Source organism: Mustela nigripes, chromosome 14, assembly GCF_022355385.1.
Source record: "Mustela nigripes isolate SB6536 chromosome 14, MUSNIG.SB6536, whole genome shotgun sequence".
Lineage (NCBI taxonomy): Eukaryota > Metazoa > Chordata > Mammalia > Carnivora > Mustelidae > Mustela > Mustela nigripes.
This window is the reverse complement of record NC_081570.1, coordinates 104,628,774-104,655,188: the sequence shown is the minus strand read 5'-3', so window position 1 is coordinate 104,655,188 and position 26,415 is coordinate 104,628,774. Positions and strand designations below refer to the sequence as shown.

General features: G+C 45.8%; 2 protein-coding genes, 1 non-coding gene and 1 pseudogene across 6 annotated transcripts in view; all 4 read left to right on the top strand.

Moving 5' to 3' along the window:
- The first annotated feature begins 1,610 nt into the window (after positions 1–1,610).
- On the top strand, positions 1,611–5,296 carry ANKRD34A (ankyrin repeat domain 34A). Of its 4 annotated transcripts, none has more exons than XM_059375995.1 (3): positions 1,611–1,881; positions 2,360–2,423; positions 2,796–5,296. In XM_059375995.1, the coding sequence occupies exon 3, from the start codon at positions 2,912–2,914 to the stop codon at positions 4,460–4,462; it is 1,551 nt and encodes a 516-aa protein (XP_059231978.1). In that variant the 5' UTR covers positions 1,611–1,881; positions 2,360–2,423; positions 2,796–2,911; the 3' UTR covers positions 4,463–5,296. The 4 variants fall into 4 exon arrangements, with proteins under 4 accessions (XP_059231978.1, XP_059231979.1, XP_059231977.1 ...); XM_059375994.1 differs by lacking the exon at positions 1,611–1,881 and adding an exon at positions 2,052–2,258; XM_059375996.1 differs by lacking the exon at positions 2,360–2,423.
- Positions 5,297–7,096: 1,800 nt separating this feature from the next.
- The window catches only part of LIX1L (limb and CNS expressed 1 like), a 22,120-nt gene continuing 2,801 nt past the window's right edge, over positions 7,097–26,415 (top strand). Inside the window, exons 1-5 of the mRNA XM_059375988.1 lie at positions 7,097–7,491; positions 15,615–15,778; positions 19,199–19,339; positions 25,781–25,876; positions 26,148–26,225. Coding sequence (XP_059231971.1) covers positions 7,200–7,491; positions 15,615–15,778; positions 19,199–19,339; positions 25,781–25,876; positions 26,148–26,225 — 771 coding nt within the window. The 5' untranslated portion in view covers positions 7,097–7,199. The remainder of the gene's footprint in view (positions 7,492–15,614; positions 15,779–19,198; positions 19,340–25,780; positions 25,877–26,147; positions 26,226–26,415) is intronic.
- LOC132001560 (small nuclear ribonucleoprotein E-like) lies at positions 16,458–18,111 on the top strand (annotated as a pseudogene).
- On the top strand, positions 16,915–17,021 carry LOC132002308 (U6 spliceosomal RNA). The gene has a single exon (XR_009399810.1). It is a non-coding gene; the product is annotated as a U6 spliceosomal RNA (small nuclear RNA).

Genomic DNA, 26,415 nt, shown 5'->3' with positions numbered 1-26,415 from the left:
TGAGTTCTCCCGGCCAATCTAGGAGAAGACGAGGAGGGAGATCCGCCCACTTGAAGGCGTAGGAGACGTAGGGAGGGGGAGAGTTCAACCTGAACCCGGGTTTGGGAAGCAGGCGGCGGCGCGAAGGAAGATGGGGTTGCAAAATCAACCAGGGGTCGGTTTTTTCCGACCTCATCTCAGATGGGGGATCTGCTGGGTAGCGAGAGTCCGCAGACGGAACCTGACACTTAGATCTCACCGAGAGACTCTGTTGAGGAAGCCTCCACAGAAAAATGAAACGGTTGTTCGTTAGGATCAGTCTTTTTGTGACTCGGGCTTCACAGCCTGGCCCCTCCATTACTCCAATCTTCCCTCTAATCCTACACGGCTTCCCTCCAGCACCACCAATGACTACTTCTTTTCTATTTTTCCCCTCTTTGTGGGTTGCTGCCATGTCTATGAGAAGATGGGAGGAAAGTTTGGGGGAAGGAAGGATTAGGAATCAGAGAACCAGAGTTGTGGCAGGACAGGAGCCCAGTGTTTCCTGCATTTTCGCTTGCCTTTCAGTTCTTCCTAGCCCTTGGTGAAGGGGGGCACGGTGGTGAGGGTGGATGGGGGATGGTGGTGGAGAGGAATCCTACTTTCATACACACACACACACACACACACACACACACACCACAAAAACAACCCCAGAAATGGGAAGAGAGAATAATTCAGAGTGGTGATAAAACTTAGGAGTCAGTCAAGACTGTCCTACATGTCTGAGAAAATGGCCCTGGAAGTGAAGCCTCTGGACTTGGAAGGCTATAGGTGTAGTGGCAAGTGCCCAGTCTTTGGAAAAGGACAGAAACAAAGCTGTGAGGCTTTGGAGAACTTGCTTAACTTTAGTAAGTCTCAGTTTCTTCATCTATAACAAGAGATAACAAGGAGATTCCTATCTTACAGCATTGTTCTGAGGATTTGAAATAACGTATGTGAAGTACTTAGCATATAGCTGGTGTCCAACAAATGTAGCTGGTGCAAATGGGTAGCTTCCTTGCAATATTTCTCCCCCTCCTTCTCCAGAAACACTATTTTTAGTATCTTTTGTCTGGTGGCTTCCAGTCTGAATTATATCAGGTGAGTTTTCCAAATCCTTGGGATTTTTTCCTCATCTTCCACTTCCCCTCATGCCTTCCAGCTGGACACAAACTCCTTCCTAAAATATGCAGATGGAAGCATGGTAACCATGGAGACAGGGCAGGTGGCAAGGAGAGGCAGAGACAGGCAGCCGAGAGACCGATAACGATTGCGACAGATAGGCAGAGAGAAGACTTAAGGAGCGATTGGACAGAGACCCTCAACCAACATGGAAAAATAATGAGTCTAAGCAAGACGGAGTGTAAAGAGATGCAATGAGAAAGGGATGTGTTACAAGGTTCGCGCTTCTCTCTGCCCCTTTTCTCTCTCCCTCTCCCCCTCCAAGAATATGGGGAGGAAGGCATCTGGGAATGCTCCCTGGTGTAGCTAAAAATGACCCAGTATATCCACTCTCCTCATACTTATCTGAGGTCTGTACAAGGGATCTGAGGTTCAAGTTTACGTGTGCTGTGTGTTCCGTTTGGGCGGAGGTGGAGTGAGAATGTACCGCTGTGCCTGGCTCCAGTTCTCCCTGACATGTAAACTACAAGAAGGCAGCCAGATCTCTTGCTTCTCTCTGCGCAGTATGGACTCTGGCTGTGGATCTCAATCGCCTTTCTCCGCCTCTGCACAGTGTGCCATGTGCTCTGACCTGTGGCAGGTCAGAGCCGGCGCATAGGAGCGCATAAATACACCTATCGCGGAGAATGGGACTCTGCTCAGCGAAGAATTGGGATGGTCCCAGTCTGAGTCGCGGAGGAGTCTCCTAGAAACATTTAGGTTTGTTGGGGCTGAGGGGAGGTCGGCTGAGCAAGAGAAGTCAGGATTGGAGCCTCTAGGGTTTGGGGCTTTATGTGTGCATGGGTGGGGGAACGGTTTGGTGCCCAACGCCCCCACCCGCAGAGACTAGGCTATAAATAGCAAGGCAGAGCTCCGCCCCCCCCCCCCAGCTTCTCTCCTCCCGAGCCGGCGCCTTGCCCGGGGCGCACCGGGAGGAGGGACCAGGATTCGGTGCCCGGGCGCAGATACTGACACCAAGGGAATCCGAGTGCCCCTCCCCACGCCATGTGGGCCCCTGGGAACCCAGCTCCGCCACCCAGGCTGCCCCATGGCCCTGGCCTCAGTCCTGGCCCGGCGGAGATCCTGCGGAAATTCAGGTATCTATTTGGGCGCACAGCCTGGGAGGGAAAGAGCAAGGAGTGATGGGGAACATAGCAGGGGCAAAAGAAACCCCCCAATTCTCCCCCACCCGTTTTAGGTCCCAAACGCAAGCTGCTTCCCTCCCCCCATTCAATTTTTGGGGCTGTGGCAACCTAAAAGAGGTTAGGAATGGGAATTATGTGTGTGAATGTATGGGTGCATGTGTGTGGGTGGGTGGCGTTCAGCATCCTAGAAAGGGGTATTCCAAGTGCGGATAAGAAAAGGGGGATGCTGGAAAGGTCTGATAAGCCGTGGGGTGAGGGTGGGGTTGCGGTATCCTTGCGCGTGCACGTACGCATTTGCACGCGCGCTCGTCCTTCAATGCGGGTGCACCTTCCCACCTTCTCAGGCATGCGCTGGGGGGCCGGGGCGGCTCAAAGGCATGAGTTAGAGGAAGTAATAGTGCCGTGGAGATCTCCCCACGCCGTTTCCTTCCACCGGTGCCTCAGTTTCCTTGCCTGAATCCGTCAATAAGATCTCTCTCTTTCTTGCAGGGATTGACTTCGCCACTGAGCCCTCAGGCCTCCGCCAGCCACCACCCCCACGCCCCTAGACATCCTCGGCGGGCCCCAGTCCCGGCTCCATTGGTGCTCTCGCCCCTGCCGCAGCTATGCTGCACACCGAGGGCCACGCTCTTCTTCGGGCCGTGGGTCAGGGTAAGCTACGCTTGGCCCGTTTGCTTCTGGAGGGAGGCGCCTACGTGAATGAGGGTGATGCCCAGGGGGAGACTGCACTAATGGCGGCCTGTCGGGCCCGTTACGACGACCCCCAGAACAAGGCGCGCATGGTTCGCTACCTCCTGGAGCAAGGTGCGGACCCCAACATCGCAGACCGCCTGGGGCGCACCGCGCTGATGCACGCTTGCGCCGGGGGTGGGGGCGCCGCCGTGGCCTCGCTGCTCCTTGCCCACGGTGCAGACCCCTCTGTGCGAGATCACGCGGGCGCCTCGGCGCTTGTTCACGCCCTGGACCGTGGGGACCGCGAGACTCTTGCCACGCTGCTGGACGCCTGTAAGGCCAAGGGCACCGAGGTCATCATCATCACCACCGACACCTCGCCCTCGGGAACCAAGAAGACACGGCAGTATCTCAATTCCCCACCGTCCCCGGGGGTGGAGGACCCTGCTCCCGCTCCTCCTAGCCCCGGGGTCTGCACGTCGCCTTCCGAAATCCAACTGCAGACTGCAGGAGGAGGAGGAGGAGGGGGAGGTGGAGGAGAAGGAGGAGGAGGAGGAGGAGGAGGAGGAGGAGGAGGAGGACGGGGGTTGCTATCCCCTCGCGCTCAGGAAGAAGAGGAGAAGCGGGACGTATTCGAATTCCCTCTTCCTAAGCCCCCTGATGACTCCTCCCCTTCTGAGCCGCTCCCCAAGCCACCCCGTCACCCTCCAAAACCACTCAAAAGGCTCAACTCCGAGCCCTGGGGCCTAGTGGCCCCTCCTCAACCAGTCCCACCCGCGGAAGGGAGGCCGGGGATCGAGCGCCTGACTGCGGAATTCAACGGCCTGACCCTGACCGGTCGACCCCGTCTTTCCAGGCGTCACAGCACTGAAGGTCCGGAGGATCCGCCCCCGTGGGCGGAGAAAGTGACGGGTGGGGGTCCTCTCTCTCGCCGAAACACTGCGCCAGAAGCTCAGGAGTCTGGTCCGCCGTCAGGGCTGAGGCAGAAACTGAGCCGCATGGAGTCGGTGGAGCTCGATACCCCCGGAAGTATTTGCCCCGACTCGCCGGAGTGCAGCCGCTTGTCCCTGGAGCGCCGCCGATACAGCGCCTCCCCGCTGACCCTCCCTCCAGCCGGCTCGGCTCCCTCCCCGCGCCAGTCCCAGGAGAGTCTGCCCGGGGCTGTATCTCCGCTGAGCGGACGGAGGCGGAGTCCCGGGCTGCTGGAGCGGAGGGGCTCGGGGACGTTGCTCCTGGACCACATCGCGCAAACGCGGCCTGGTTTCCTGCCTCCGCTCAACGTCAGCCCCCACCCTCCCATCCCCGATATTCGCCCCCAGCCCGGAGGTCGGGCGCCTTCGCTGCCCGCCCCTCCCCAGGCGGGGGCGCCAGGCTCTCCTAGGACCAAACGCAAGTTGGTGAGGCGCCACTCAATGCAGACTGAGCAGATCCGCCTGCTAGGGGGCTTCCAGAGTCTAGGCGGGCCAGGGGAGCCAGGGCGCTGAGATGAGTGAGAGGAACCAAGGAGGGTAGGGATCAGGACCTTGATGGGACAGGTGGGAGAACCAACTCACACACACACCACGGACATAGGGGTCTTTTGCATGTGCTGTTGGGCACGGTGCACGCACACATGAGTAAAAAAAGTGTCCACAAGCACAGTACTCTTATTCGCAGTGAAGGGTAAGTACTCTCTTTACTGGGCATAGACACATGCATTCATGTCCTGGTCACTTCACATGCATATGGGAATACTTGTGTACCCAGCCATAGAAATGGCACACACAGGGCCACTTGTGCTAGGGCCCCAAGTGGGTCCCAAAGTCACTTGCATTCGTTCAGAAGCAGTAAGAAAACCCTACTTACGGTTAGTCTCCAATCTCTTTGCCCTTTTGCAGAGGCAATTCCCTGCTTTCCATGTTAAGCCCTGCAACAGCCCGTTCATGACTTTGCACACTCTACCCTCTTCCTGGATATCCCATCCCGTTGTGTAGGTCTTGCTTCTCTCTCCAGGCCTGGCTCCTTGTTCACATCCTGCTTCCAGCCCTAACCACTTTTCAGGATATCTTCTTCACCCTCCTTGGGATTTTCCTGCAGCAATCCTCAGCCTCAGTTCTGCTGCTGCCCTTCCGGCTCTCAGCTTTACTTCTCAACTTCCTGCTTTTTATTCTCACCTTGTTCCCCCAACCAACACAGCAGGTTGTCTCATTTTCCCAAGGAGTGGGTCATGGGCTCTATGCTGCTCTTCTGTCTGAGCTTATGAACACCCCCACAGGTAGAAGTGGGGAGTAACCCTAAATCACTCCTCTCTCCACTTGACATATCAAATAAATGTGTTCAGAAGTCTTTGGTTTGTCACTTCTGCCTGAGGGTTTGGGGAATGAGGAATGGGGAGGGAGGGTGATGCTAACTACAGCTCTAATGATCTAGGGGATACTTAGAGGTTCCATCCACTTCCTTGCAGGAGACCAACTGACCAACTGTGGTTGCAGAAGAAAAGACAAGTGTCCTGTGTCCTGAAGGTTTTAAGGCATTTGACAGGCTTTCAGTTCAATCAGTCTCCCCTATGTCTATCCTTAAATTCTTTGACTTAAGATTTCTACAAAAGTACCTTCTACACAAATTACCTCCCTCCACCATCAACAGATGTATCCCGATAGATTGACTAACCCTCTTTCAAGCTTCTTATTTCATGACCATTCCTGGCGGTTCTAATTTTTTATCTCACCAAGCGCATTTCATCCATTTTTTTCTACTTCTTCTTCTTCTTTTTTTTTTTTTTTTTCCATTTGGCAAACGAGATCACAAGTAGGCAGAAAGGCAGGCGGGTGGGGGGGTGGGGTGGGAGGGAGCAGGCTCCCCGCTGAGCAGAGAGCCCCATGCGGGACTCCATGCGATGAGGGGCTCGATCCCAGGACTCTGGGATCATGACCTGAGCTGAAGGCAGAGGCTTTAGCCCACTGAGCCACCCAGGCCCCCTCTACTTCTTTTTTAAAAAAGCTTTTAGTTATGCAAGCTCTACACACAAAGTGGGGCTCGAACTAACAACCCTGAGATCACGAGTAGCATGCTTTTCTGACTGAGCCAGCCAGGTGCCCCCATTTTTTTTTTCTACTTCTGACTTTTCTTTCCCCATCCTGAGCCACTGCAGAGGGAGGAAAGAGAGAGAAAAGTAGTATAACCTCACCTAGGTAAGAATGGCATGATGGTTAACTGACAAAGGATGTGTAGTATGTATCTGTGTGTGTATGTGTGTATAAGAGTAATCTGAAAAACCCAGCCTAACAAGTTATGAACAGGGTAACTGTCTTAATCTGCCCCCTAGACTTCTCAGTTTTCTTTCTGCATATATTCTTATTATTCCTCACTCTAATGGGAGGTAAGGGAACAGCCCATTCCACTCTCTCTCTTGGTTTCCCCCAATCAGAATAGGTGAAATCAGAAAATTACCTAACGATGTGTGATATAAGGAAAAGATCAAAATATTGGGAATCAAAAGACCTATGTCTGAACCCCTCTTTGCCATCTCCTAGCTTTAATTTTGAGCAATTTATCTAGCCTCTCTTAGTGTCCATTTCCTTATCTGTAAAATAATAAAATCTAGTCGTTGTGATTATTAAATAAGACAATGCACTAAAGTATACTGCGCAGTGCCCGACATATAGTAAGCATATGGTCATTAAATGTATTCTTTCCTTGTTTTAGCTCCACCGCCCATTGCATGTGATCTTGGACAAATCCCGTAACTTATCTATTTCCTCATCTCCATCCATGAAATGAAGTCGTCAGACAAATAATCCCTAAAAATCCTCTTACTCTGTCTACAATTCTCCTCAGCCTGACATCCAGTCCTTCCCCCGCCTTTAGTAACCGCTCCCTCCGCCCCCGCCCGCCCCACTGCAAGCTTCGTTCCAGGGGTCTGGCTTGCTTTCCAGTACTCCCCACAGGACTGCGAAAAAGCGCCCAACATAACCTTCTCCCTTATAAAGCTTTTTCTCTTTGCAATTGGTTGCCCAGAACCTCCGCCCTCCTCAATGATTTGCCTATGGTAGAGCTGGAGCCCTCCAGTTCCCGCCCAGTCTCTGGTGATTGGCATAGAACCGGGCTCGTCCCCGCCCCCTCTTGACTGACGGCTGGGCCCCAGCACCGCCTCAGTCCCTGGGCGCTCGCTGGAGGGGGTGGCTGGGACCGTTAGCTCGCCAGGCTGGCAGGCTCCGGGCCGCTACTCCACTGGCGGCCGGGATGGAGACGATGCGAGCACAGCGGCTGCAGCCTGGAGTGGGCACCAGCGGGAGGGGTACTCTGCGAGCGCTTCGGCCCGGAGTGACTGGGGCCGCGGCTGCCACCGCCACACCCCCAGCAGGGCCCCCGCCCGCACCGCCGCCCCCTGCACCGCCCCCGCCGCCCCTGCTCCTAGCCGGGGCCCCTGGGCTGCCGCTGCCCCCAGGCGCCGCCGGCAGCCCCGCGGTGCTGCGGGAGGCTGTGGAGGCCGTGGTGAGGAGCTTCGCCAAGCATACGCAGGGCTATGGCCGAGGTGAGTCTGCGAGTCTGGCCTCCTGCGGGACACCGTCTGTAAAGGAGCCTTGCTCCCATAGTCCTCTGGATCGCTTTTTCTGGCGCAGAGCCCTCACATGCATTTCCTTTTGGGGAGTTTCCTTCTGGGCTACACACACACACACACACACACACACAGGCACATGCGCGTGCGCGCGCACACACACACACACACGCACAGGCACAGGCACAGGCTCATACACACGTCTCACCCACTCCCCTTTATTGAGTTAATACTATATTGCTACTATATTCTCCAGGGACCCCTTTTTACAAATACAGCCATCTTTTCTTCCCACCCTTTTCTCCTTCAGAAATGGAATTCTTCCTGTAGCTTAACATCCCTTTGCCTTTGAGGACCAGTCCCCATTGTGTAGGACCCTATCCTTTATGTCAGCTTTAAGACATTTATCATCCATACTCTCCCAATCTTTCTTTTGTGATCTTGGCAATTCCTGGGCTCCCCTATTGACTTATTACACCTTAATCTTTTTTTTTTTTTTAAGATTTTTATTTTCTTAAGTGATCTCTGCTCCTAATATGGGACTCAGATTTACAACCCTGGGACCAAGAGTCAGATGCTCCACAAACTGAGCCAGTCAGGTGCCCATCAGCCTCCTTAATCTTGACTTTTGAATTATTTTCTTACTTATCCTGACTCTGAAATTTCCAGTGCAACTTCGGATTTGCTGGGGAGTTAGGTGATGCCTTCACAAGTCACTTATAATTGTGTTTTTGAATCTGGAACCATACTACTGAGCCCACACCAGCTTCCTATGACTTAGTATCTCACTTTGGTGTCTTTTTTAGTATGGAGCCTCACAACTTTGGCCTCTCTGTCTGTCTGGCTCTGTTTTCCTGGCCCTTGCCCAGGAACTGAGGATAAATCCCAGGCCTTGGCTCTCTCAATGTTAAATTCTGTGGAAATGAGCCAGGCAGAAACCCTATTTCCATTAGAAACCTTCATTTTACATATGCCTAATTTCTAGGGTTTCTGAGAAGGGGAATGTGAGGGTTTTCTTTGTTGTTTATGTTTAATCAGTGCAGATTTTCCTGCATTTGAGCTCCAGATTTATAGTGTAACAAGGAACACAATATAGTGAGGGGTGTGGGATTCAAAATGTAGGTCTGGCATTTCTGAGACATCACTTCTTTCTGCTTCTTAAGTCCTGCCTGAGCTGAAAGTGACTATATCTCTAACTTTCTAGTAAGACAATAATACAGAGAAAGGTTGTAAGGCCTTCTCAATGGACAGCAGTGACTTTTTTTCCCCCTCCTATGAAACTAGCAAAAAGAGCATATGCGGGTTTTGGAGTCAGACAAATGTGGATTAAATCCCAGATTAAATCTCTGTCACTTGCCAGCTATGTTTTTGGGGAAGTGACAACTTCAGCACACTTCAGTTTCCTCAAGTGTTACAAGGAGAATTAAATGAGATATTACAGCTGACATGTAATGGGTACCTTCTATAAATGATAAGAATTGCCTCAGATTTGTTGGTTCATTTTCTTGGAAAGAACAGGTCTCATTTTATCCCATTCTTCAATTCAAACAGTGTAAACTCAAAGATTCCTATGAAAACATATTTTTTTAGCTCCATTTGTTAGATGTGCCCAATAATACATTTCCCATTATTTTCCTTTTGTTCCTCAACATTTTGAACTGCTACCATGGGGCTGGCACTCTGCTAGGTGCTTGAAATGCAAATGCATGTGATTCTGAAATTCATCATGAAGAAATATCATTATTTGTCTAGTTAAATTCCTAGATTTAACAGGGCTTCATGATGGAACTGTCATCAGCTATGGTCCTGCTGCTTCCAGTCTTTTTAAGTTGAGACCAAGGGAAGGTCTTTTCCTCTGGGCATAGGAGCAGTCATCCTCACAAACCATTCCTCTTAGAAACTTACAGGCATTTATTAGAATTGTAGAGGAATGAACCATTTTTCATGTCTGTGTTACCTAGCGAGCCTCTGGTTTGGCATCTAAACTGAGTGTCCTGTAAAACGTTTTTCATTTCCTTAGACAGGATGAAGGAGCAAGGGGATTTTACTGACAAAGAGCAATCAGTCAGGCTTCAGACTCTGAGGCGAAGCCTTCCTCCAACCTCCCTACCTCCCACCGCACTCCCCATTTTTTCTGAGTTTCTCATTTCCAGTCTGGGTGTCCCGCCAGTACTTTGGGAGAGTTTGGCAGATAATTCCGCTTCAGACAAGTAGAATCTCTGCCGATTTGGCTCAGAAGTCCTTCACCACATGGAATTGCTTATTCTGCTTCGATTAATAGGCAAAACTGCCATTGGCATGTACCCATGTACCCTTGTGACTGATGGTCTGGTATTTGGGGGCTGGCACTGTTCCCCTGAGTATAATTTACTTTGATCTTGCCCAGACCTTTATCTGATCCAGCAGTGCTTTACTGTATCATCTGCAATTCACATCCTCACCTTCTTTCTGACTGCTTCAAATTTACCTTTTCTGCCTTTAGATTTACCTGCATCCGTATAGGACTTCAGCATTCATTTTAAAAACACAAAAATGAAACTATTCTATTATTTCATTTGTTTCTCCTATATCTCCCCCTCAAAACACGCACCATAGTCTCCACCAAGACACATATCTAGCTCAGTACACTGTAAGGTTGTTTTTTGTTTTTTGTTTTTTGTTTTTTTTTTTTTTTTTTAAGATTTGATTTATTTATTTGACAGGCAGAGAGGCAGGCAGAGAGAGAGATAGAGGGAAGCACGCTCCCTGCTGAGCCGAGAGCCTGATGCAGGGCTCTATCCCAGGACACTGGGATCGTGACCTGAGCCGAAGGCAGAGGCTTTACCCCATTGAGCCACCCAGGCGCCCGGATCTTTTTTTTTTTTTTTTTTTTTTTTTTTAAGATTTTATTTATTTACTTGACAGGCAGAGATCACAAGTAGGCAGAGAGAGGAAGGGAAGCAGGCTCCCCACTGAGCAGAGAGCCTGATGCGGGGCTCCACGCGGGGCTCGATGCGCGGCTCAATGCGCGGCTCCATACTGGGCTCCATGCGGGGCTCCATCCCAGGACCCTGAGCCGAAGGCAGGGGCTTTAACTCACTGAGCCACCCAGGCGCCCCAGTATGCTGTAGGATCTTAATTAGCTTGTAGTGCATAGGGTTTGAAATCATAGTACCTCACCCCGTGAAACAATGGCTGTGTGATTGCGGATAAATCGCTTAATCTCTCTAGGCCTCATTTACTTCATTCATTCAACAAGAACTTATTGATCACCAGATGCAGTGGTGAACAAGACAGGTACTCCGTCCCTATCTTCATGGAACTCACAGTCCACAAGTATGTGTGAGGGTTAATGGTGCAGTAAAGCAAGATAGGGCAGTTGACATAGGGTCAGCTTTGAAGCAAACATTGATTCTAAAATCCTGGTTCTGCCGCCATGGCCTGTTCCTTAACTTGTTCACTTTTTTTTCTTTGTTTGTTTTTTGTTGTTTAAGATTTTATTGTCAAGTAATCTCTACACCCAACATCGGGCTCAAACTCAAAATTCCGAGATCAAGAGTTGCATGTCCTGCTGAATGAGTCTGCCAGGTGCCTTCTTGTTCACTTTTTGCAAAATGGGTATTATAATACTTACCTTGATAGTTTAGTTTTGTGTGGATTAAATGAGATAATGAGCACATAGTTGGTACTCAGTGAGTGGTTGCTATTATTATTATGCTTTTGGAAACCCTTTGAAAACTGTAGGTGAGAGGTATTGGTAGCATTCACATTTCCTTTGCCCCTTTTTGCACGTGGCATGTAGTCCCCATCTAATGTTTGACAACTGGCAGTCACTTTCCTTGCTCTGTAACTTCTGCATTGCCCTCTTCAAACGCATCATTTCAGAATTATTGTTCTCCCTTTATATCACAGTATGGCTACATCATTGGAAGTTCTGCCCAGCTGCTTCCCTAGGTTGAACAAATGGATCTTGTGTGGCATTTTCTGTTTAAGTTATTGTTCCTTTTCATTGGAATCACAGACAACTTCTTTGTGTACAAGTGATTGTGGAGCTAAATTGGTAGTCTGAATATTTCCATTTTGGGGGATGTTGGATTAGACCCTGTATTAGTTTCCTGTAGCTGCTGTAACAAATTATTGCAAATTTGGGGGTGCTGTTTACCACAACAGAAATTTATTCTTTCACAGTTCTGGATGCCCCATCTCAAGATCCTTAATCGCATCTGCAAAGTTATTGCCACCTAAGGTAACATTCACAGTTTTAAGGATTAGGGCATGGACATCTTAACAGGGGGCATTTTTCAGCTTCCCATAGTCCTTGTCATAAGTCACAGTCATCTTGCCATCCCTCCCTTCAAATGAATCTATGCACTAGGCCATCAGGAGCACATTCTCTTTTAGCCCAGCATCTCCAGTTACTTCTAAAAAGCAATTGTAGTTGTCAGATGTGTCTGTACTACAGACACAGACCTGCTGACCCCTTGATTTTGGCCCATCGTTACTTCCAGACTTCTGGCCTCCAGAACTGTGAAAGGACACATACATACATGATTTCATTGTGGGTTTTAGGGGGCTTGTGAACTCCCATGAAGTTCAGTCATGGACCTGATCTTGGACCCTGGGTTAAGAATCCCAAATTGGAAAGAACCCTGGCATCAGGATGTCTGAATTCAGTCCCTATCTCTGCCACAGCAGGTGACCTCAAGCAGGTCACTTCCCCTTTTGTAGCCTGAGTTGGACTAGATGATCTCTGAAATCCCTGTCAGCTCTAAAGATCGATGAGTCTGTGAGCAGTTTCAAATGAGGATCACAATTAATTGCTCTTCTCCTGATCATTCTGCCCAATTTCCCATTTCATCCATTTCTGAAACAAGTCTCCCCATTTCCTTTGGCTTTGAGTAATCATTAAAAAATAGTCCTGTGCTGTGAGCCAAGAGAAATTTAACTGGCTATAGACTGGACATAGGCTTTTTAATAGGACCTTCCCAGTTGCAGTGGTTTCCTCCCCTTTCCCTTTATTTCAATATTCTCCCTGTTATGTGCATGTCAGGAAAGCTGTCACCCAGTGCATTGTGCTAAATTGTCTCAAAGAGGGAACTGGGGCTGAAAAGATCTCAGTGGAAAGAACAAAAAGATGGCTAAGCTTTCTGGGCCCAGTGACCTTTGAAGAGCCCCTGCCAAAAAACTAAGGGTGGGAAAGACAGAGTTTCCTTTTCATGCTGCCTTTTAATGGAAGAAGGAACACTGTAAGAAGTCAGATACAGGGTGTTAGGAAAGAGCTTGTGCGCCTTTCACACCGCTGATGCAGGGAGTGCTTGCTTCAGTTGCAGAGCAGGTGAGCTAACGGTTGTTGCTGGCAACAAGATTTCGGATGCCTCCTTGGCCGGCAAAGTGTATTATTCATCTCTGCATCTCGAATGCTCAGAATAGAGCTAGGTACATATTATGTGCTCACATTTCTGCCTAATGTGTGTGTGGCAGCTATGAAAATGTGCTGGTCATATCTCCTGCTGCAGGGGCATAACTGACAGCCTTAAGCTGCTGTCCTCTCTGTGTCCATCACCTCGTGTGCACTGAGGCCACACATCCTGTGGCTGCCCCCTCCCCCCAGTCAGTGACGTGGCCTAGCAGGGACATTAACTCACGCACATCCTGGTGATATGTGGATTTCCTTTGGCTTGTGGGCTTCCCACTGGCCTGGCCAAACCTTTTTTGGAACTGAGCTGCCAACTGAGATTCTCACATCCAGACCTCATTCCTTCCCACATCCCCTTCTACAGGTGTCAGACCTTCAACATTGTCTGAAGCCTCTCCTGTCTCCTGCTTCCTCCACAATAAATCTCTTGCTTGTCTGTCCCATCTTGGTGTCTTCTCCTTGGCAGACCTAAACTAATGAATAAGTCCTTGTAACTAAGAGCAGAGAGCGGCCATGTTGGGGGATATGGGAGAATGCACGTGATCATTTATTATTATGAGGCTCTTGTTAAAGCCACTTGAAACGTTTGGAACCCTGCAGTCAAAGTGATCCTTTCCAAAGGAAAACTGATTTCACCCTAAACCCTTCAATGGCTTCCCGCTGCTCTTAAGAGAAAGCCAGTGCTCTGCTGAGGCCTGCGAGGTTCACTTTGGTCTGGTTCCTGCTAACTTCTGCAGTCTCACTTGCATTACACTTGCCCTCACTCTCTCTTTTTGAGCCACACTTGTCCCTTTATTTGCCATCTTCTCTGCTGCTACAGAGCCTTTGGGTATGTTGTTCCTTCTGTTCAGAGCTCTATTCTCTCACCTTTTTGCCTAGTGAATTCATACTCATATCTGTACTTCAATATCACTTTGTCAGTGTAGCTTGCTTTGATCTTCTCAACGAGGTCAGATGCCCCCATGACATTTCCCATCATCTACCAAACTCCCTTATAGTGCTTATCAAGGTTGCAGTTTTTCATTTGCTTGAGGGTCTCTGGTTAATCTCTCTCCCTCTCTAGACTGTAAACTGCATAAGGAGACAGAACAGGATATGGTTTTGCTCACTATTGTCGCCTAGCATCCGGCACGTAGTCTAGCACAGAGTAGGTACTCAGTACATAATTGTGCGATTATTGAGCCCAAGTATTGGGGAAGGAGGGGCTGTTCTGGAATACAGTATTTTGAGTCTGGTTTTGAGTTTTGAGATTGATTTTACCCTCATACGTTAGCCCATTACTGTTTGACAGATGGTGGCAGAAGTCAAGAGACTTCCGGGTCAGAGACAGAGGACTTAATTACTCACAGTACAGCAGGTAGCATAAACATCAGATTTGTTTGCATCAGCTCCCCTTGCCTCCCACATCTGATGCGAAGGGTTCAGATGCATGCTCCTGTAGGCCACGTGTTGCATTACAGAAGAAGAACAAACACTGAGCCTGGGGAACCTGCCATTACTTAGCAGGGAGTAAGCAGGCTTGTTCTTTGTCCCAGAGGAAGACGTTACCTCATCCTTCAGGTTTCTTGCTGCAAACACAGTCCTGAGAAATGGCCCAAGGGAAGAGCTACCAAATCTTTAAAATCTTGGCATACCCAGCAAGATGGAAAGGAGCATAAGAGACCTGTGAAGGAGTGTTCCTCCAAAAATCACTTTTACCTAGGGAAATCCTCAGAAGAGACATTCTTGCTCTTGCGCTCGATCTCTCTCTCTCTCTCTTTCTCTCTCTCTCTCTCTCACACACACACACACACAGTATAGTATATATCTACACATAATGTATAACATTCCAGGATGGAAAAGGAATCTGGCTATGGGTTTCCTCACCAGAAGCATAGACCTGTGATGGCTAAAAGGGCCACATTTCTTTGAGTGTCAGTATTGCACAAAGGTTAGGAACATTGACTCTGGAACCAAGATAGTCTGGATTTGAATTCATACTCTGCTACTTTCTAGCTGTTACATCCTTTTTTTCAAAAAATATTATTTAATTGTTTGAGAATGAGAGAAAGAGAGAGAGACTGAGTTGGGGGAAGGGGCAGAGGCAGAGGCAGAGGGAAAAGCAGGCTCCCTGCTGAGCAGGGATTCCTCCCCTGCCCGCCAATGTAGTTGGGGGGCTGGATCCCAGAACCCTAGAATCATGACCCAAGCTGAAGGCAACCACTTAACTGACTGAGCCACCCAGGCACCTCTAGCTGTTACATCCTTGGGCAAGTTATTTAACTTGCCTGTGTCTCATTTCACTCATCTATAAAATGGGGGCACAACACACAGGAAGAGTTCAGTAAATGCAATTCTTTCTCATTGTGCTGGTGATTATTATTCTAGGCCCCCTGACCAACTGTGGAATGATCTAATGGCACTTCATTAGGCAGGGATAATGGTCTGCTGACCTGGAAACTCTGCCTCCAATATTTTAGTTATTCTGCTTTGGTGCTTAGGGCTAATCAAAATGTGAACCAGAGAGGTGGGGAGGGAGGCCAGGCATATACTGGTCTTACTATGCAAATACCTTAATCAGAGTCTAGGTTTATTAATTTAAATGTTTTTAAGTGATGATAAGGAGCTAAGGCAGGTTAGACTCTTGATATACATACAGCTGGCAGATACTGTCTTGAAACATAGAACCACTCATTGCTGAACTTAACTGCTTCTCTTTTTGTAGTGAATGTGGTGGAGGCACTTCAGGAATTCTGGCAGATGAAGCAGTCCCGTGGGGCAGACCTGAAGAATGGCGCTCTTGTGGTTTATGAGATGGTTCCCTCCAACAGCCCTCCTTACGTCTGCTATGTCACTCTACCTGGGGGAAGCTGCTTTGGGAGTTTCCAGGTAAGAGTTGCAAGCAGGCAGTAGCAAAGATAAATGCTTGGCTGCTAGTAGTGGTTTTCTCCATCACTTTGGCCATTTTTTGGTGTCTGAAATCACATATTTGAGCACCTGAACCAGTTCTGGGCACATCATTCTGGTAAGCCTCTGAGGTTCATTTAACCACAAAAGAACCTCAGTAGCTTCTCTTTCAGCCTACAAAAAACCACATCCACTTTGAATTGGATCCCTTATGAACAGGCCCTTTCTCTGTGTATCAGACTACCAGCACCTAGCCCATGTTCTAATCTGGCCATCCATCTTCCTGCCATCTCGATTTGAGAACACAGAATAGTATTCCTTGCCCACAGGGTTTCTTCATAGGCAATTACTAAAAGAAAGCAATGTTTCAGTTCTTTAAGAGGTCAAAGGGGAGGCACTATGTATGGTGGAGATAGTACTCATCTAAGAGAAGATCCGAATTCTTATTTTCCTCACTGCCAGAGAGGGCAAGTCAGGTAAATTCTCTGGGCCTCAGTTTGTCCATCTATAACAAGAAGGAGATAAGTTAGATTATTTCTACAATCTTTCTAGTGCTAGCACTCTACAGTTCTGTGAAAGAACTGTGATATAGGATGGTGAACAGTGGTTGCTTTTATAGGGTAATAAGAAATTTGACTAGCAGTCTTTGTTGGCTTCCACCATGACGTACTGTGGCCAGGGCCAAGAAGTTGCAGAAGGTGTTGGTGCAGTCCATCATCCTTATCTCCAGATACTTGCAAAATAGATCTCGAGTTCAGGTATGGCTTCATAAGCAAGCGAACATGTGGATTGAGGGCTGTATCATTGGTTTTGATGAGTACACGAACCTTGTATTAGAGGACGCCAAAGAGATTCGTTCTAGAACAACTAGTCAAGAAAACAACTGGGTCAGAACATGTTAAAAGGAGATAATATTACCCTGCTCCAAGGTGTCTCCAAACTAGAAACGATCAGTGAAGTGAGAAATTTTTTTAGAAGACCACGTAGATTGTTTTTATAGAGGTCCTTTGTTAGGAGTATAGTTCTAAAACATTTGTTTGTATTGTTTTGATTACCTTTAAGTTATTACCAGAACACAATAAATACTGTGGGATTGTTTTTATTTAAAAAAAAGAAGAGGGCTTACTTTGGCAGCACATATACTACAACTGGAACGATACAGAGCAGATTAGCATGGCCCTTGTACAAGGATAACATGCAAATTCGTAAAGTATTCCACATTTTTGAATCATTGAACACTGAATAACTAATGATGTACTGTGTGCTGGCTAACTGAACATAATAACAAAAGAAAGGAAAAGAAATTTAACTAGTATGAATATTGTCATCAAAGATGGATTCTTTGACATCACCCATAGGAAGGTAGCCTGCTGAAATGTCAACTTGGAGTCTGAATAGGAATTTAGAGGAGATATCTGATAGACATTTTGTTGTGTTTTATGGTTTGTATAACCTTTTGTCAAAGTTATAACCCCTGCTGTGTGCTTCCAAAGCCCCTTGAACTTCCCTTATCATGTCACTTATCACAACATATCATAATTGATTATCTCATCTAGTGGATTATGCTTGGTGGAGGCAGAGATAGTATCTGTCTTCTTTCTTATTCAAGTTTATTTTTTTATTTTTTATTTTTTTTAAACTTTTTTTTTTCTTAAAGATTTCATTTATTTATTTGACAGAATGAGATCACAAGTAGACAGAGAGGCAGGCAGAGGAAAGTAGACTCCCTGCCGAGCAGAGAGCCGAGCAGAGAGCCGAGCAGAGAGCTCGACACGGGACTTGATCCCAGGACCCTGAGATCATGACCTGAGCCGAAGGCAGCGGCTTAACCCACTGAGCCACCCAGGCGCCTCTTGTTCAAGTTTAAATCCTTACTACCAACTCAGCACCAGCCCAGCAAAGAGTAGGCACTTAATAAATCCATAGCATGAATGAGGGCCATTGTGGTTCAGCTCCTGCCTCAAACAGAAAAGTCCTAAGGAGACTTCATTTCAAACACAGTGACTAAATTTTTTCCCTCAGAGACCCAGCCATTTCAGAGAAATAAATATATGCTCATGATGACTAATGTTTATACTTTCTCTTCTAGAAAATAAGATCTTCCTTCTCTCAGGTCATCTTATTACTGAATAAGGATTTGATAATTTTATGGTGATGTCCATAACTGGACCATCATAGTAATTTGATTTCTGTTCCCCACCCCCAAAGAATAGAATTATCTATCTTGGCTTCTTTTAGCTTATATCTCTTATGTCCATTTTGGCAGGTGAAATTTCTCCTAGTGGTTTTCTTTATGGATGACTTTTCAGGAATAGCACTACACTGTAGAATGAACAGCAGGCTAGTGAGTAGAGACAGGCTAGTGAACAGAGAAATTGAAGAAGATGACTTAAGGTTAATGCACCAACTACCATATTCTGAGAGACCTGTCAGCTCAAAGAAATCGGGAGTTATTGATACTGAGGGTAGTTAATCAGTGAACATATGCTGATCGACTTTTAAAAACTGTAACATTACTTCCTTCCTTTCCTCTAACCCTAATCATAAATGACAGAGGCCACAGAGGCCTTTGAGGCTGCCAGTGATGATGAATTATAAAGGAATATTATAGTGCCTGGGGATTTAAGGTTGAGTGATTTAAAACTTCTGAAAATCAGACTTGTTCTATGATACCCATGTTGAATATAACATAAAAAACGTTAATTAACTTTTAATTTTTTCTTGGTTTGTTCAGGTCAGCTTTCCTTCCCCTTGTCACCCCTCTCCTCTTTATTTCCACTGGGGGGGAAAAAGACTATAAATTCCTTCTTCAGATCTTGGACTCTATTCAGGGATAGCTCATTGATTCACGACATTACTGGGGGAAACGCCTGCTTGAAGCTAAAAGCAAAGTCCAAGAACCCCAGATGGGTGCTTCTGGTAGAGACTAGAGGTCTTCTCTGCAGAAGCAACCTAGACACAGATTTGTTCTACTCTTAGGGTATCCAGAGGCATGAAGACAAATCTTGCCTATGCACAGAACAGGAGAACAAGATAGAGATTTTGAATGGGCTGGGCAGAATCTGGCTTTTGAGTAATGAATTCTGTTGACAGTTTAAACGGGGATATCTTTTATATCCAGTGATTATGTGCTGACTTCAGCAGCCTTCCTCATTCTGCATTCAATTTGGTATGAGCTATGGCCATCTCCAGTTCCTTAATGACTTCAGGATGTTGAATCAAAATTATGTTTCCAAATGCCTCAACCATTTTACGTTACAAACTTTGGAGGGTGTGCTGAATGAACTGATTTATCCAAAGACTGTCCCAGCCTCTTCTTTCCCAGTGTTTCCCCTCCCACCATTCCTTCTGCTCTCTTAGATATACGCATGGACGTGTTTTCTCTTTCTCTGCTCTGCCTAGTTTTGCCCTACAAAAGCTGAGGCCCGGCGGAGTGCTGCAAAGATTGCACTGATGAACTCTGTGTTTAATGAACATCCTTCCCGAAGAATCACTGATGAGTTCATTGAGAAGAGTGTCTCTGAGGCTCTGGCATCTTTCAATGTAAGTTACTGGGAATTGAAAGGAAGAAGAGCGGGGGTTGGGAAAACTGGCTGGTTGGGAAGTCTTGTAAATCACTGGGAAACAGAGCAGCAATTCTTTTCTTTCCTGTCTGTACCTCCTTCTGTTTATTCTCTATCACTCTTGTATATTATATGTTCCCTATGTCTCAATCACTGATTCTGTATGTATGTTTATGTTTTTGTTGCTATTTTTCTGCTTTCATTGTGTCTCTTTGGTATCTGGAAACCTTTAATTCAAGATCTATGGAATTTTAGAGATAATCCAAAATAAAAACTGAGCTTGAATTCTACTTTTCCCAACTTTGATGTAAGAACTTACTCCCTGGGGTGCCTGGGTGGTTCAGTGGGTTAAGCCTCTGCCTTCAGCTCAGGTCATGATCTCAGAGTCCTGGGATCGAGCCGGAATTGGGCTCTCTGCTCAGTAGGGAGCCTGATCCTCGTGCCCCCCGCCCTGCCTGCCTCTCTGCCTACTTGTGATCTCTCTCTCTGTCAAATAAATAAATTAAATCGTAAAAAAAAAAAAATTACTCCTGTCTTCCTCCAATGTTTGTTTTGTTTGTTTGTTTGTTTGTTTATGAAGGCTTTATGCCTGGCATGGAGCCCAGTGCAGGCTTGAACTCTTGACTCTGAGATACAAACTTGAGCTGAGGTCTAGATTTGGTAGCTTAACTGACTGAGCCACCCAGGCACCCCTGGGTTTTTTTGTTGTTGTTGTTGTTATTCTTTTTTTTTATATGACGGTTCTTAGTGCCACTTGTCTCCCTTAGTTCATTTATTAATAAAGAACACTTTATAATATAGTGTCATATTTCCTTTTATCCTTTCTAGGCATGGGGTGGATAATTTATTTACTCTCCTCAAAAAGGATGTCTATTCTTTCAAGTGATGATGATAATGATAACCATAGCTAATCCTAATTGAGTATTTACTTTGTGCCAGGGACGATTCCAGGGGATTTATATGTATTTTATCTCATTTGATCATCACAATAACAGCTGAGGTATAGGAACTGTTTTTACCCCTATTTTACAGATGAGGAAACTAAAAATATGGAAGTGCAATTTTGCCCGAAGGGATGTAGCTAGGAAGTGATAGAGCCAAGACTGGAGCCCATTTGGACTTAGAATTTTCTAGCTCAGGAGTACATCTTAGAAATGAATGCTGCCTTCTTTCTTCCTTTCCACAAGTTCACTGATAGGGTGATGAAGTTCTCTGTTTCTGTTCTCTTTGAATTTAAGATGTAATTACATGTACTAAACCACTTTGATTATCTGTTCATGTATTTATTAGTGTTGAACACTTTATTTTATTTTTTTTAAAAGATTTGTTTATTTATTTGACAGAGAGAGAGGGACAATGAGAGCAGGAACACGAGCAGGGGGAGTGGGAGAGGGAGAAGCAGGCTCCCTACGGAGCAGGGAGCCTGGAGCCCGTTGTGGGGCTCAATCCCAGGACCCAGGACCCCAGAATTATGACCTGAGCCGAAGACAGACGCTTAACGACTAAACACCCAGGCACCTCTGTTGAACACTTTAAATCATAAATTAGCTTCCCTCTGTTACGCAGGACCCATATAATTTTCTCCCATTTCTCTTTGCCCCAGTCAGCAGTATCTACAGGGAATAAAAACAATTTTTATATTAATCAAATTCAATTAAAATTAGGAAAGTACATTTATCACTTTGCATTTATCACAGTACATTTATTAAGTCACCTAATGTATTATACAATGAAACATTAGTTTGGGTTATAGAAAGCAAGGGTTCATCATTTTGAAATTATGGTTCTACTAGTTATGTGACTTCAAGTAAGTTACTTAATCTAAATCTCAGTTTCCTCATCTGTAACAATTATACCTATCCCATAGGATTATTGGATAGAAGAGCATATATTCAAGCACTTAGCATATGTTACTTGTTTAGATGCCTTTGGATGCAAGTAATAGAAAAATCTCACTTCAAACTGACTTAAGGGAATAAATCAAGAAAGGAAATTTATTCTCTTACATGATAGGAAGTTCAGAAGTAAAGATTTCAGGGCTGGTTTATTCCATGGATCAAGAGTGTGAATGTCGGAGCACCTGGGTGGCTCAGTGGGTTAAAGCCTCTGCCTTCAGCTCAGGTCATGATCTCAGGGTCCTGGGATCTAGCCCTGCATCAGGTTCTCTGCTTAGTGGGGAGCCTGCTTCCCCCTCTCTCTCTGCCTGCCTCTCTGCCTACTTGTGATCTCTCTCTGTCAAATAAATAAATAAAATCTTAAAAAAAAAAAAAAAGAGTGTGAATGTCATCATCTACTGGCCTAAATTCTTTCCATCTCTCTGCTCAGCCATCCTCTAGATATTGGCTTTGTCCTTGGGCTGGCTTCCCTTAGGGTGGAGGACAGCTACAGAATTTCAGACATTAAAACAGACATAACTACAGTTAGAGATGGAAAGAGACCATTTTTCTTTCTTTCATCTCTTTCTTTCTCTTTATTTTTTAAAAGTAGGCTCCACACCCAACCCAATGTGGGGCTTAAACTCAGTACCCTGGAATCAAGAGTCACATGCTCTACCAAATGAGCCAGTCAGGTGCTCTGAAACTTCTAGTATCTCTTCAGTAGTAAGGAGTCTTTTCCCAGAAACCCTCTGGCCCAGAAACCCTTCAGCAGACCTCTCTCCTACTTCCCAATGGCCAGAATTCCCACCTTAAAACCAATTACAAGCGGGGCGCCTGGGTGGCTCAGTGGGTTAAGCCGCTGCCTTCGGCTCAGGTCATGATCTCAGGGTCCTGGGATCGAGTCCCACATCGGGCTCTCTGCTCAGCGGGGGGCCTGCTTCCCTCTCTCTCTGTGATCTCTTCCCTTCCTCTCTCCTACTGTGATCTCTCTCTGTCAAATAAATAAATAAAATCTTAAAAAAAAAAAAAAAACCAATTACAAGCAAAAAAGGTTAGGATTTACCCAGTGGAATTAGAGGATAAAATCATTCTTCCCTGAGAGAGACGCATGGGAGATGGGTAGGTACTGGAACAAGATTAAGATTCTGTAGCAGGGAAGAAGGAAATAGATGTCACCAGCAATGTCTACTACAAAGCATTTAGGCAGTATAAATTAGTATTATTCCTGCCATTGTTTCTATTTGATTAACCCCTCAAAATTGAGAACTTGATAGATTTCTCATTAATTTCCCAGTAGAATCGCCATATCCCAAGTAACATTGATTTGGTATTAGCCATGGGTAAAAGGTGATATTCACATTTCTTTGCTTTCAGCCTTTGTTCTTTTAAAGTTCTGACTTGGAGACTGTATGTCTTGAGAAATCACCCAGTCTCTGTAGGTCTGAGTTTCTTCATTTGTAAAATGAATAGGTTGAATTTAAATTAACTCTAATTCCTTTGCAATAATATTCTAATGTTCCTACCATGTATCAAGTATTCTGTGATTAAATGTGTATTGAATAAATCGGGTTCCTTTATAACCATGTTAGATGTAGAAGTGTGACAGGAGGTAGATCTTGTGGGTCAAGTTGTGGCACAACTTGTGGGTCATGCCACTTTGGTGTACTTCGAATAGGTTTCTGTTGTGCCATAATACTGAGCCCCTCAGCTTTCAAGGGACTGAGAAAGGCCCAGGGCAGATGGCCTCCTCTGCCAGCAGGCTCTTCTGTATACCCCAGTTGGTTGTACAGATGTGATCATTACTTTCTATGTACTGTACAATGGAAAACTCTGGAGGTACTGAATAAGGTATCATATTAAATATTATAGGAAAAATGAAACTGGTTACTTGCATCAGGGCCGTAAATGCTAATAGTGAAGATTACCTTTTTCTTCCCTCCCTCTAACTTTTCATTTTTAAATCCAGATTTTGTGATCTTTGCTTTGCCATGAAGGTTAACTACATGTTGGCATGTTGTTTCTCATGAGCCACAAAACAGTATGGGTTGATCCTATGTAGTTCTGACTTCTTGTTGACCCTAGCAGAGTGAAAACAAATAATAAGCTAGCACCTATGATATACTTTCTGAGTGCATTGAATTATTTTAGATGTAGTACATATATTGTAACCCCCCATGAAAAGTGCCCCATAATGAACTGAATTTGGATTTGGATATAACTTGATTGGCTCCTGACCTCTACCTAGTCCTGTTTCTCAAAAAGAGTAGAATCTTAGGTGTAGGGCAGGAATGATCATGTAGAATGAGCTAGAAAGAGCAGGCAACTTCTCAGGAAGCAGGAAGAGAAAGTTGGGTACTTGCGTTCCCAGTAGTCTCCTGGCTTTATTTTCCTAGATCAGGTTGACAAAAGGTCACCAATAAACCAGGACATGCCCTTATTTTGGAAATCCCAGACAACACCCAGGTTTGGAATTATCTCTAATAATGTTAAACCATGGGGTACCTGGGTGGCTCAGTGGGTTAAGCCTCTGCCTTTGGCTCAGGTCATGATCTCAGGGTCCTGGGATCTAGCCCTGCATCAGGTTCTCTGCTCAGCAGGGAGCCTGCTCCCCCACCCCCGACCCTGCCTCTCTGTCTGCCTCTCTGCATACTTGTGATCTCTGTCTGTCAAATAAATAAATAAAATCTTAAAAAAATATATAATGTTAAACCACCACCAAACAGCACAAAACCAGAGCCAGTATCGGAATGTATTTGGATTGTGTAACTGGATACCCAGCCTAATGTAACAATGTACCACATTTTATATAATTGGAGTTTTAAAAAATTTTAATTTTTTATTTTTAAAAAGATACTTATTTACTTGAGGGAGAGAGCACGAGCAACATAGAGGGGCAGAGGGAGAGGGAAAAGCAGGTTCCCCGCTGAGCAGGGAGCCTGATGTGGGGCTCGATCCCAGGACCCTAGGACCATGAACCTGAGCTGAAGGTAGACACTTAACAGACTGAGCCACCTGGGCACCCCAGTAATTTTTTAATTTAATTCTTGAGACAGTCTTAGGAGATGGATCTGTGACTATTCCCGTTTTACAGATGAGGACACAGAGGAACAGAGAAGTTAAATGAACGATTTCACCAAGGCTTCTCGGCTACTAGGAGATCCAGTCCATGTTCTTAACTTCTTTACTGTACTGTTTTTTGCTCAGGATAATGTATCTTAGTTGTACCTTTACAGGGTCATGTCACCAATAAGATACAAGAGGGAAATGTCCAAGAGGCCAAACTGCTATCCAGAATTTACCATGCTGATAGCTCCTACTGTTTCCCTTGAAAATGCATTTGCCCAGTTACCCTTTAGGCTAGTCCAATCCTGTATGCTGAGCTCACTCTGTTATTTTTACTAAGTCAGGGTTCTTCTCTCTGTCCAGTGTTCCCTCTTTGTAAGATAGGAAAAATTAGATTGGCCTCTGTCGCCTGAGTTAGTATGTGTGTTGACTTTGGAGTCCTCTAGGTCTGTGGTGACCAGAATAGCCATCAGCCACCATGTAGCTTTTTAGCACTTGATATGTGGCTTGTGTGAATTGAGATGTCCTGTAAGCATGAAAGAGACATCAGATTTTGAAATCTTAGTATAAGACAAAGAATGTAAAATATTTCATTAAAAAGTTTTATGCTGGGGCACCTGGGTGGCTCAGTGGGTTAAAGCCTGTGCCTTCAGCTCAGGTCATGATCCCAGGGTCCTGGGATCAAGCCCCACATTGGGCTCTCTGCTCAGTGGGGAGCCTGCTCCCCCGCCCCCTCTCTGCCTGCCTCCCTGCGTACTTGTGATCTCTGTCTGTCAAATAATAAATAAAGGGCGCCTGGGTGGCTCAGTGGGTTGAGCCGCTGCCTTTGGCTCAGGTCATGATCTCAGGGTCCTGGGATCGAGTCCTGTATCGGGCTCTCTGCTCAGCAGGGAGCCTGCTTCTCTCTCTCTCTCTCTCTGCCTGCCTCTCCATCTGCTTGTGATATCTCTCTGTCAAATAAATAAATAAAATCTTAAAAAAAAAAAAGAACTTCTGTAGCCATTTTCAAAAAAAATAATAATAATAAATAAAATCTTAAAAAAAGTTTTATGCTAATTATAGTTTAAGATAGTATTTTGAATATATTAGCTTAAATAAAACATGCTCTTAAAATTAGTTTTACGTGTTTAATGTGGCAACTAGGAATTTTTTTTTTTAAGATTTATTTATTTATTTATTTAGAGAGAGAACTTACAAATGCTCGCAGGGGGCTAGGCGGGGGGGGGGCAGAAGGAGAGGAAGAGAGAAACCCAAGCATGCTGTGCTGAGCGCAGAGCCCTACGCAGATGGATTCCACAACCCTGAGATATCGACCCAAGCCTAAACCAAGAGTCAGACATTCAACTGACTGCCCCACCCAGGTGCCCCTAGGAAATTTTAAATTAGGTTGGGGGCTTGTGTTATATTTCCCCTGGACAGTGCTGCTTGAGGCGATAATCCTGACTGAAAATCTATTTATCTTTTCCTTTCCTCTGTTACAGGGCAACAGGGAGGAAGCTGACAACCCAAATACAGGGATTGGTGCCTTCCGATTCATGCTGGAATCCAATAAGGGCAAGTCAATGTTGGAGTTCCAGGTACTTTTCCACGTACTTCTCTGACTCTGGTGACACAGATCAACCTGTGGATAGATACTAATCCCTAAGTCACTGATACTCAGTTGAAAGGGAAGGGAAAGAAGGTTAGAATATTTTTCAAAATATAAAGACCTAACTTTCCCAAAGGGCGTATCAGAGATGGTATGAGATGCTTGCATAAATACATTTTGTAAGAGGTTCCCCATGTAATTCTAATGCAAACTCCCCATATAAAATCACTGTCCTTATGCTTCATATCTTCTTCCCCCAGGAACTAATGACAGTTTTTCAGCTGCTGCACTGGAATGGCAGCCTTAAGGCCATGAGGGAAAGACAGTGCTCTCGGCAGGTAAGAGGTTCTATAGGTAAGTGCAAGGAGTATGGCAGAAGAACTATTTTGAGGGGGCTGTTGTTAGAAATAAGCAGGCCTATAGTTATCAGGTTGTGAACACTGAAAGTTTCCCTTAGAGGGCCCTCTTCATTCCTATCATCTTTTTTTTTTTTTTTTTTTTTCACTTTTTTTTTTTTTTTTTTTTTTT

Coding starts and splice junctions, on each gene's coding strand:
- ANKRD34A (XM_059375996.1), top strand. CDS start 2,912: ATGCTGCACACCGAGGGCCACGCTCTTCTTCGGGCCGTGGGTCAGGGT.